The following is a 12,159-nucleotide window of genomic DNA, read 5'->3' on the forward strand; positions in this document are numbered from 1 at the left end:
GAGCAATATCTTTCAGTCTGCTGTAGTAGCAATAAGTCTAAAGTGTGTAGACAAACATTGCTGTGTCAAGTGTCAAATTTCTGAAGCTGATATAGGAGTCTGTATATGAATTCGTTAAAATGCTTTCCAATACAAAAAGTTCAAAACTAAAAAAGGTTTAAAGGTGTAGATTTGTTAGCATTGATGTGTAGCTTTTCTGATATACAAAGATGTAAAAAAGCATTGATGCCGTATCATTGACTAAGATAACTCAGCAACTTATCTCATTTTGAAGCCAAAATCTGCAGTGAACTTTTCCTAAAAGATTAGGTTCATCATGTTTTCCAGTTATTAATGAAGTATAAAAATTAGTGATAACAGATAATGGGTTGTTAAAAATGTACTCTTTCTAGATTGTGCACACTTTTCTGTTTTCTGACAGGGCAATGTTAATGTAAACACACAAAAGTGTACAAATAAAGTTCATTATCTCAATTGAACTAAACAGTTCTGTCCCAAAATAGGACAATTTCAGTACTTGCAAATTATATATGTATAGATATATCCTGTAAAGTTAAGACATCTTTACAGGGTAAAACAGTGCTCAATACCTGTATGGCAGAGCATTTAACATTAAAAGTTGGCGTCGGAATCATGAATTGGATGTTACTCAAATTTTCATGCTACATGTACATGTACAACATGTGTCCTCCGTAGCAATCATCAGACCAATGGTTCAACTCATCTCACATTCGAATGTTTCCATAGTTTTCTTTCTGTTATTCTGATGTGGTTCAAGAACACACAGAACCATACACAGAATGACAAAAAGAAAACCACAGAAAAATTTGAATATAGGACCAGTTGGATTATTTGTCCGATGATCGCTATAGAGGAGACATGTTGTGGTGTGAGACTTTGAGTAAGCCCAAGCTCATTTCAACTTGTCATCAATTTTTACAATATGTGTGTGTGTATATATATATATATATATATATATATATATATATATATATATATATATATATATATATATATATATATATATATATATTATATATATGTACACACACACAAAATGTATACAATGTGCCCTCATAATAAGAGGATTGTTACAATCATAATAAGAGGATTGTTACAGTGTGTGTGTGTGTGTGTGTGTGTGTGTGTGTGTGTGTGTGTGTGTGTGTGTATATATATATATATATATATATATATATATACACACACACACACACACTGTAACAATCCTCTTATTATGATCACCCTCAGCGATTAATTTTCTTCTGTTTGTAGTAAAGGTACTCCAACAAGGCATAGAGTATGAGTGCCAGCAGCTGTACGCCCATCAAGATGTACAGTTTGGTGGAAACACAGAATATCAGGCTCATAGAAAAGGACACAGCAGCTCCGGCAGCATTCCATAGATAGAAGTTTGCAAAGGCCGCCTCCAAGTGTTCCGGGAACAGAGCACCGATGAATGCTGAAAGAGCAATAAATGATCGGTGCTAGCTTTCAAACATCACATTGACAATTACACACACATAGGGAGGTTGGGATGACACTTTGATTAGGCTAAAAAAAATAAGTTGTGCTGTTCTGATAACATGCTTTTCAAAAATAGGGTGGGTAGGTTGGCAGGAATTTTTTTTTCCAAAATTATTTTATTTCTAAATATGCATTTTTCAGGGCTTCATGGCAGTCAAACACTGGCCACAACATTTCCAGAAAAATGTATCATACATATAAGAGGGGAAAAAACATAAAAGACATCCTCATTCAAGCAAAAATCAAATGCCAAGTAACAAATGCGTGATTTTACAGGTTTTTTCTGTCTATTTTTTTACTTCCGTGTTTATGTAGCTCTAAAAACTTTAGGGTCGGCAGGTAAAATATAGGGTAGGTTGGGGTATCGGAACAGCATAATTTTTTTTTGTTCGGCCTTACCAGTAAAACTGACAAAATTTTGAGAGTAGAACAAGATGTTGTATTTTATCATTTGAACGGAGCATTCCTTGTACTAAGTTGTAGTAATGGACTTTTGTCTCGTAACAGAAGTGGGTCGAGATGGCAGCTATCAAGGAGCGAGTTATTCACTTACATCGCACTTGGACATAAATTAAGGCATCAGTCACACCCCATCCTGCGGCCAGAAAAAAGTACAGGGCCACACGGTCATCTGGTATCCACAGCAACATGACCATGATGAGGCCAAAGTCTAGAGTCATTCCAAATGCAAACTGGGACAGCCTTCCTATGTACTGGGTCAGTCTTCCAGAAATGTACGCTGTTATGACAACAATGATGGATGAACTCAGCGAAATGTAACCGACGTACTCCACACCGATACCACAAGTCACATAGGACTGAATAAAAGAAGAAAAATACTAAACTCTTAAGAAAATAATGATTTTATCTGTCTAGGAAATAAGTGTTAGTTTTCATGCGTATGTTATCATCCTCAGGCCCCTACTGTTGGCTTCCCTCTTAAAGTGTAAAAGGGCAACGTTAAATCCAGTTTGACTCTGAACAGTGGTATGCCACTTGGATGGAAATTAACCGTCACTCACCTCATTGAAATCTCCAGTCAGGACACCCATGCGAAGTCCACCAGACATTATGATTGGCACTAGCATCCAAAGCCTGTAGTCTTTCCACAGGGATATCGTAGAAACGGTGGCGCTAAGAACGGGCTTGTCTCTGATTTTCTCCTTCTCCGTCGGTAACTTGTCCAACAGAAAAGACACCAGCAAGACAGCAGTCACACCGAGAGCTGCGTAGATTACGATCAGAACGTCAGTGACATTCTGCGGCGGTGGGTTGCAGTATGTTGTCACATTCCCTTCATTGATTCGGCAGTCGCTGGCTCCACACGTGTAAACCTTGCCAGGCTCTTCGTAATGGCTCTGATTTCGATTCAGTAACTTTGTGTATACAGTTCCGGATATTATGTTACCAACGACTCCAGCCATATGATAGATCGCTGAAAAGGTGCCGAAGAATTTACCCAGTATTGCGTCCAATGTCTCGGAATCGCTGACTTCTTTGAAAATGTACGCATTGGCCCCTATGTATGTACTCTCAGAGGTCCACAACGGTGCAGCTGCAAGGCCATTCAGCATGGACGCCGGGATGAACGTGTACCACTGCGGACTGAGATTGGCCAATGTATACACCACATAACAAGACATGCAACTGGCTATTGTCCATTTGACGCCCAAGAAGCGAATCAGCACACCGGGAAGGACCAACCCTGATACGATGAGTGACACGTAAATCGTAATCAGCGATGCAAATCCGAGGCCTTCAATGCAGTTAATGCTGCTCTGTAGCGACTGCAAGCCAGCAAACGCTGAAAAGTTCACCATGAAAGCGGTACTGAGAACCAATATGTCCTTCCATATTTTCTGTTTTTTCGTTGTGCGCTCGAAGAGCTTCTCCGGTGAAACGTTCCAACTGTTGTCGTCAAGGCCGTTATCCACCTTCCTCTTCCGGACTTCTCCCTCCCTGGGGATGAGATCGACCATCTCATCATCAGCCGAAAAAACGACAAGATTCTCAAGGTCAAGGTCGTCACTGTCACAGGCGTGTTTTGCGTCTGACATTATTGGTTGGTTGTCAATCTTCTGCAAAATAAATTGTGTGGCATTGGTTTACAAAACACGTATCTTGATGTGTTACTTGCAAATTGCAATTTGTTGAAAGTGACAGGTCTCACAATTTGTCCTCTAACGGTGGAATGCACTGCAAGGACAGATTTTCAGACACAAATTTTTACAATGCTTTGCCTATCCACCGCTCAATGCTCTGCAGAGTCCATTGCAGCTCATGGAATACATGAAGATTCATCACATTGTAGGAAAAATTAAAATTAAATTTTTGCCATAGTGGTAACATACAGTATACTATAGCATCCGTTTTGAATTCCAAATTTCAGCAAATTTTTTTGAATATGTTTCTATAATCTCATTTTTTTTTGCTTGATTTTGAAAGAAAATGGTTCGAAGTTTCCCTGAGGACAGTTTGTGCAAAAGCTTAAAACTACGCATTTCCAAGGTGCTGGTTACCTTGAAGGACCTGTAGCTGTTACTTGAGATGATTATTACATTATTTTTGTTTTGAATATCAACTGCGATTTTCTGTTCCATTCCCCAAACCATGTTCATATGTACAGTGTTGAGCTTGCCACCTCAGTTTATACAAGTACAGACTACATTGTCATTGTTGACATTTGAATTCTGGTCCTGACTGGAATTCAAATTTAAACAATAACAGTGCATTTTACACAAACAGACGCTGTGTTGATGACCTAAACAGGATGGTTGAACATGCTTTGGGAAATAGAAAAAGGTCTTGTAATGGTCATACAACACAGAATAGTGAAAAAATCATCAGAAGTTCAGCTACTGTCCCTTTAATTCACAAAATTGTTACAATGATTACCAAAGACTAAGGGACCGTCTCAGATTGTCGCAGAAGTTCAAGAAACGAAATTTCTTCGTTTAGATCACAACCCCCTCCCCCCTCCCCCTAAACGAAACTTCAAAAGTGCGAAATGTTCATATCTGCCTGAGAGTACAATGTTGCATTTTGCTATAGCTTCTAAAGAAGTATTCCCCTTGCCACATTACAACATTAAACAAACCGAAGCTAATGGTCTGCAATGCCCTAGTGCCAGCACTTGCAAATGCAGTAACACCCGAGTAATCGTCATACGGTTCAGGCGATTTACCCATACACGGATATCTCTCACTTGTTATAGGAAACCCTGTCCAGTTCTGGCCGTTCCAATATGCATTGACTGTTTGATTGCGTTGTCGCAGACACTTGCTTTGATTCCTTACAGCGAATTTGGGCTTCGGTTATATCAGTCTGTTTACACGGTGGTTTTTCCTCACCAGGTAGACATAGGCCCATAGCTAGAGTCACTCCGGCGAGAAACTTCGACATGGGGGCCCAGGCGTGTTCAATCATATTAAAACGACTATGACCAGGTGCATAACAAGTGAGAATACAAACATCTAGTGGTTAGAGCAGATGCTTATAAATAGCACATTTAAAAAATGATATTTTTTGTCTTTGAATAATTTGATGAATGAAAGGTTTAGGATACAATGTTGCTATCGGTAAATTGTGTTTGGGGAACGAACGAGATGGAAACAGTTACAAAGTTGTTGGCACGAGTGTGCATTTTTTTCTTTAATTTAAAATAAACACACGAAAACTTGTGATCACAAAATAAAAGTGCGAAAGTGAAGTTCACTAATTGAATGGATGTCAAACCCCCTCCCCCCCTAAACGAATTAATTTCGCTTTTTGAACTTCTGCGACAATCTGAGACGGTCCCTAAGTTTTGCTTTTTCTTGGATAATTTGTAAATACATTTAACCTGTTCACCCCCAATTCCCGGTAAACAGGTCCACACTCACCATTGATAACAATGGGTTTGGGCCAAACCATGGTGGTGAAAGGGTTAAGGTACTGGTGATACAAGCCTTGAAAGAGAAAGACTTAAACTTTAGCTAAAACCTTTTTTCATGAAACTATCAACCATTCTTTCACAAAGTCAAGAATAAAAATCAGGCGTCACTGTGCAAATATCGGTACTAATTGAGAAACAAATTACCTAACTGATATTTGAAATTCAAAATGGCTGCCATCCCTGTGTTAACTCTATGGGGAAAGTACAATGTTTTGTGTTCTACAGGTTCTAGAAAGTTGAATTTTCACATCCGCTTCAGTTTCTGCTCATTATGAGTGCAAAACACACATAAACATTGGTTATATGAATATAGTAGAAGGTTAGGTTACAACCATTTCAAGGAAAGGGAAACTAGCATGCAGCATACAGCTACACAACAGAATGGCCTGGCAAAAAACGTTGTTGCTCCTCGTCCTGCACAAGCCTCAAAACTATTGTACAAATTAACTGAAGTACTTTTATCCATCATCAATACCCCAACACGATAACTTATTCTCAGTTTGACTCCATTGTCCACATAGTTAGATGTAAAATTATCATTAAAATAATTGCCAAACTGGATGCTGTTCAAAATAACACCCGGTTCACGAGGAAAATCTATGTGTTTTCATTCTTATTCACCAGTTGAAGAGTCCAAATATTTCACAGGAAGAGTGTAGAATATCATATTTGAATGTTGTGTGACATAATTGCCATATGGTCGCGACAAAAATATATCATTTAGTAGAGAAATATGGTAATCAACTTCAATACCATGCCTATCAAGTTGCTTGTACACGTAAAAGGTCCTTTTGCTATAGAATCTGAAACTTGATGTGACGTCCGTATATGAGGGATATTGGAGCCGCACAAGCTGTATCCCATACCCGTGAAAGTTCAATTGGCTATACCATTCAATCCACCATATTGTGCTATCCTGAAACCATTAGAACTGCCACATTATTGACACATTCATTAGAAACGTAATTTCACAGCATTGCACATTGATTTTGAAATGTAAATGTTACACTAACATGTAGTGCCGTAAGTGGGTTATATAAAGGGGCTATGGACAATTAGCCCTTACATCCCAAATGAAACTAATCTAGGGTGAAAGGTCAAGTCTAGTTCAATAACATGCATGCATTATGCCCCAGTTGCGAAATGACCTCACGACTGAACAAACAAACAATTAGACAACAACAAGCAAAAAAAAAGGACAAACAAACAAGAAGGTGAATAAACGATAAACAAATAAGCAAACAAACACAAACTGCAAAAAAATAATCACATTTATAAACTGACTGACTGAAAAATAAATGAAAAATATTAATATTTCCTAGGGTGTTTAATGGTAGCGCAAGTTTCGAGACTTAAACAACAAATGCAAGCACCTCGCCATTGAATGGCTTTCCACTCACAATGAATTAGAAAGGAGGACGGCCGTTCCATCATGGACCCAGTGGGGCCCACAGGCGTGATGTTTTCTGGGTAGTTTCCAGAAATTATATTTTATACGTTTCGACGTTCTCTTCCGTAACCTAATCACCAAGGTAAGAAACAGAATTATCCGGCCTGCCAAGAAAACTGCCCGTTCTAGTCGAAAAATAAACACGAATCCTACAGTCAGTTACCTCGTTCGACGCGGAAGGCTCTCTACTGTCCAAAAAACACTCTCATGTCACGATAAAATGACAACTTTAGGAGAAATCTGCCGTGTTTTGACAAACTAGGCATTTCTGGCGTCCACCGTTGTAATAACGCAACTCATTATCATAATTGTACGCCGTCCGCATCGCTGATTGGTCCGTGAGCAACGCCATCAACGGCATCAGACTGAGATTCACCACTTTCTATGTGCAGACACCGTCCATTATGATAATGAGTTGCGTTATTACAACGGTGGCCATCAGATACGCCGATGTTGTCAAAACGCGGCAGATTTCTTCGAAAGTTTTCATTTTATCGTGACATGAGTGTGTTTTTTGGACAGCCGAGATCCTTCCACATCTAACTAGGTAACTCAATGAAGGATTTGTGTTTATTTTTCGACTAGAACGTGCAGTTTTCTTGGCAGGCCGGATAATTCTGTTTCTTACCTTGTGATTAGGCTACGGAAGAGAACGTCAAAACGTATAAACTACACTTATAGAAACTACCCGGAAAACATCACGCCTGTGGTGGGGGCCTACCGGTATATGTAATCCGGTGTTCAAGATGAGTGGTTATCCCCTGTTCATATATACGGACTGGGGCTGACCTTCGCCAGTAGGAGTGCAGTGCGGGGTTTGAAGCAAACGTAAAACTTTGGAGCTCGGCTCCCTGACCTCGAACAATGGATTTGTCTACGACTACACTTTAAACGAAACGAGGAAGTGTCATGGTGTATGGTCTAACTATAGTACAATGTATGTCACAAGGGACGGGTCAGGGTCAACACTGACAACAGGAAAGAGCGCTACAGCCTAAACCGCATAGACTGCAGTTTCAGTACAACATACGGACAAGCACACTCGCAAGCTAAATGGTATAAACACTGCAAGCGCAACCATATGGTTAAATCCGCCTAGCTGCATTATATGTAGCTCGAGGTTTTGCATGGGATTGTGGGACGGACGGCAAACAAAAACCTCGAGCTATATATACTTCCAACCACCGAGGCTGCCATATTTGTTTTGTCAAGTTTCTGTCAGCAGCTCAGAAAATTCGTAGCCAGGTTCATAATTTGTACTTGCCTACTGGTTAAGTTTTTGGTTCATACCTGTTATTTTAACGGAAAGGCCACCACAACTTGAGGCTATGACGTCAAATCAGTATCCCCATGCACAAATAATGACGACTCTGTACATATGTATATCATAGGTTGTGGACAGTCGTTCTGACCTTCATCTGAACTGTTTACATGTCGCGGGCCACACAAGCGCCCCCTACGACAATTTGTTGAAAATCTCTCTCTCTCTCTCTCTCTCTCTCCTCTCTCTCTCTCTCTCTCTCTCTCTCTCTCTCTCTCAGCATATATATGCACAGACAATTAGGGAGCGTTCATTTATTATGGCCGGAGTGGTGGGTAAGGACCATGTGTTTTCATAAAAAAAACAGAGTGGGGGTCACTTGACTTTCAACAATTTCCACCCTTTCAAAAACATTCCAGGAAATTCCATTCTTTTTGCTCTGAATACAAGTAGGTGAATTTTCTGACTATACTAACTTAATTATTGCCTTGACAAGTCTACAAGTCTGTCTTTCAACAGCTTACCAGCAGAGTGTGAGTGGCAGGTTGGCATGCCCCATGCTGTGGCCGAAGTTAGGCAGACCCTAAGTGCAAGATATGAGAAATGGCTAGGAGACAATGTAACGCAAAACATATGATATTTGATACAAATTATTTTTACTCCATTCTTGATTTCTATGAAATTAAGATCTATGAGGATAGCACATTGTTTGCACGAAATATATTCGAAGTTTCAACATCAACAACCTTCCAATGTAAATTTGAGAAGTCGATTACATATGAGACATGGCTTAGCCGGCACCTCATACATTGTAGGTAATATTGCGCAAACATATGATAGTTGACACACAATATACTCCATGGTGGATTTGTGTCAAAGTTATATCTATTTAGGACACCACATTTAGTACTAAATTCGTTCGAAGTTTTATTATCAAAAGCCTACTAATAAAATTTTTGGAAGTGTTTATTTTTACTCCATTCTGCATTTGTCTATGAGAGTAAGGTCTATTTGATATAATACACTTTAATGTTGCACTAAATTGATTCGAATCATGAACTTTCTGAACAAAAACTCTTTGGGGAGTGTTTACTTATGAAATATGGCTTATCATACACCTTATGCACTGGAGCCAAATTATTACACAAAACATATGATAGATAGCCTACACCCTATACATCGGCTAATATTGCGCAAACCATTTGACACTTGACTCAATATTATTTTTACTTTGTGGCGGATGTGTCTTACATATATAAGTTAAAGTAAGGCCTATTTAGGATACATTTATTAAAATATTTTGCTAAAATTGTCAATAGAAATAGTCTCATTATAAATATTTTGAGAACCAATAAGATGCATGCACAAGCTTTCTGATGAATGGACCCGTACTACGCAAACATATGTTCTTGTCAATACAAGGAATGCATATGCATAGGTAGCGGCCATCGGCCATTATAATGTAAGCAACTGAATTTGATTCAAGTTTAAAATAGCTTGTATACAAATGAATAGCTAAACTGTAATTCACACCACATAATACTCATTGCCACATTAATCAAAGGCCTAGTGGTCGTAACTTTTGACAAGTGGGTTTTTTATGTTTTTGTTGCATGTGGTGGCATGTTTCTAGGTGTACTTAGCACAGCGAGTTGCAACACCCGGTAAGGTGCTTGAAATAAAATTCTTTGTTTGCCATCCGCGTGCTGGTAGGTTTTCAGCGAAAACAAACACAATGTTAACACTATTACAAATAAAAATATTATTTTTCCAAAGGAAACCAGACAAAAATTGAGATTACACTTGTGTTTTTTTGTCTGTGTTTGTTTTTATTTCCCTGGCTGGCTGGTAGGTTTATAAAAATCAAAGGACGACAAACAAACAATTTTCTTTAAATGGCCTAACCTGATTGTTCACACCTGTGTTCTTTATTACCATTCAGCTTGGGCACGGATTCGGTTGCTTGTCTATCATGCCTATGGAATCGTGGACTTCTTTAATTTTTACGTCAAGGATGGAATCTAGCGTAGTTGTAGTGGCGGTGTGACAAGTCGTCGAAGTCAGAATCCGCACGTAAAAGACAAAAATCTCGACAGAAAACCACGACCAAAGCCATGGACCCGCAGCTCGGAATCCGCTCTCAAGCAGATTTGTGGGGCGTCAAAGATCCGTATGAAAACCACCAAAGCAATGGCCGCCTCTACCCAGAATTTATGAGAGCCGGAAAACAAAAACTAAGAAGCAAATAATAATTTTCATTATTTATTAGTAAAATATAGTAAAATCCAACGTTAAAGCTTAAAGTAAATGCAGATCAAGTGTTCCGATCGGGTGTGTATACCTAGTACATTCTATCAAAAAGAAATGTCGAGCAGTAATTAGAGTTCGAACGAGGTATCTCATTATATATTAAGTAAGTAACACGTCACCTACCATAGACGTAAACATTGAATTGCTGACATAATATGAAATTTCCTGTAAATAATTTGAGTCAAAACTTTTTAAAGTTTTCTCCTTTGCAAATGGTACAGTCAGGATTCTTAGGAAGAGACAAAGATATGTTTCGTTCTGACATAATTTGTGTTTAATTATTTATCGTTATCTTCTTACAAAGATTACACCGTGTTTCGGTTGTCCAGATGAGTCAATGGCACCTTTAACCTCATGCAATCATAGACTCGATGGTCTTTGATAAAACGAGCACGATTCAAGCTTCAACACACAACACACACTCCCAGCAGTGGCGCCGCCATAGAATCTTGATCTGGTCCCTGCTCCGCCGTGCCGCTGGCTGCGCTGTGCCTTTGCGCCGCGGCGAGCATAGCATAGCCAGCAGCACTGGAAGTGGGGCAGGGCACAAGACACTGAGAGAGGACAATGATCTTAGGGCGCCAACTCCGAATACAGTAAGACCTGCACACGACCTAAAAGGCAAAAAGAAATCGATTTTCCAAACAACTTGACGCTACAAACATTAATAGTTGACTCCTTACAACTGCTGCCGGAGAATGAAACCTCACGTGACCTATTTTACGACATGTACAGCAAAACAACTACCTTCAGCTCAAACGAATGAGGAAAACAACCAACACCTCCATGGGTAAAGGATGATTCATGCCATGCTAACTTTAAACGAGGCAAACAGCAATGTAAAAAAAGATACTGGAAAACTAAAGCTACTTCATTGACGTCCCAGTAACAATTATTTGTTTTCATAAAGAGAGAACGTTGACATAATTTTTACAACAACTTTTAGCCCTTTGAGTGCTGTATTTTCCCCCGAAAAATTTTAGTGCAGTAGTAAAGTAAACGTGGTCAACTGGGATGAAGTAAGAATTTTTACACCCATTTTATTCATTTATCTACATGAAGCGAAGGAAAAATTAACCATCCATGTAACTAAAGTATAACCCTGACCTATATACGAACTCACGCACGCGCAACAGTGCATTGACCTGAACTAAGCGGGGAAATTCCCTGCTGAGCATGTTTATACACGTTCCGAAGGTGTACGGGAAATTCCGTGTGAGTCATCACCATCAAACTAGCCTATATAAAGGAGCCCCGTTGTCAGTCCGGCCGGTCGCGGAGTCTAGCTGATGTTGAACACGAAGTTCCTATCGGTGCGAACTTGTTCACCCGATAGATAAAATTTTAGTAATTTCCTCTGAACTTAAAATATGACGAAAGACCATTACTTCAAACAAAATGAGTCGTTTCAGATGAATGGTACTGATATCTAAAGTGTTCACTCTTTTATCTTACGTACAAATGTAGTTCCTAAGTCGTTCTCTATTCTATTCCCACCAACAAAACATTCAATACTCATTTCCCCTCCCCGATCTTTATCGATACTTATGATAATATCACAAGTTGTTCTGTTATCTGTTTTCATAGCATAATATCCAACCAAATCGTCAAATTCATCTCCAGTAGCTAACTTTACACATCTAATGAGAACTGTACCATGTTGAAGTATTTTCATAT

At 39.1% G+C, this 12,159-nt stretch overlaps 1 protein-coding gene across 1 annotated transcript; it reads right to left on the reverse strand.

Moving 5' to 3' along the window:
- Positions 1-1,111: 1,111 nt before the first annotated feature.
- Positions 1,112-8,343, reverse strand: LOC139137075 (protein unc-93 homolog A-like). Its single transcript, XM_070705041.1, has 4 exons — positions 8,202-8,343; positions 2,550-3,605; positions 2,081-2,345; positions 1,112-1,462 (listed from the first exon to the last, which is right to left on the reverse strand). Exons 2-4 carry the CDS (start codon positions 3,582-3,584, stop codon positions 1,248-1,250), a joined length of 1,515 nt encoding a protein of 504 aa, XP_070561142.1. The 5' UTR covers positions 3,585-3,605; positions 8,202-8,343; the 3' UTR covers positions 1,112-1,247.
- Positions 8,344-12,159: the final 3,816 nt, after the last annotated feature.

Source organism: Ptychodera flava, chromosome 7, assembly GCF_041260155.1.
Source record: "Ptychodera flava strain L36383 chromosome 7, AS_Pfla_20210202, whole genome shotgun sequence".
NCBI classification, from domain to species: Eukaryota; Metazoa; Hemichordata; class Enteropneusta; family Ptychoderidae; genus Ptychodera; species Ptychodera flava.

What these genes read in the sequence shown, in the direction of transcription:
- LOC139137075 (XM_070705041.1), bottom strand. Translation starts at nt 3,584, where the DNA reads ATGTCAGACGCAAAACACGCCTGTGACAGTGACGACCTTGACCTTGAG. An exon ending in TGACTGGAGATTTCAATGAG is followed by an intron (nt 2,346 to 2,549) that starts GTGAGTGACGGT and finishes TCTTTTATTCAG; the next exon opens with TCCTATGTGACTTGTGGTAT. An exon ending in AATTTATGTCCAAGTGCGAT is followed by an intron (nt 1,463 to 2,080) that starts GTAAGTGAATAA and finishes TTGCTCTTTCAG; the next exon opens with CATTCATCGGTGCTCTGTTC.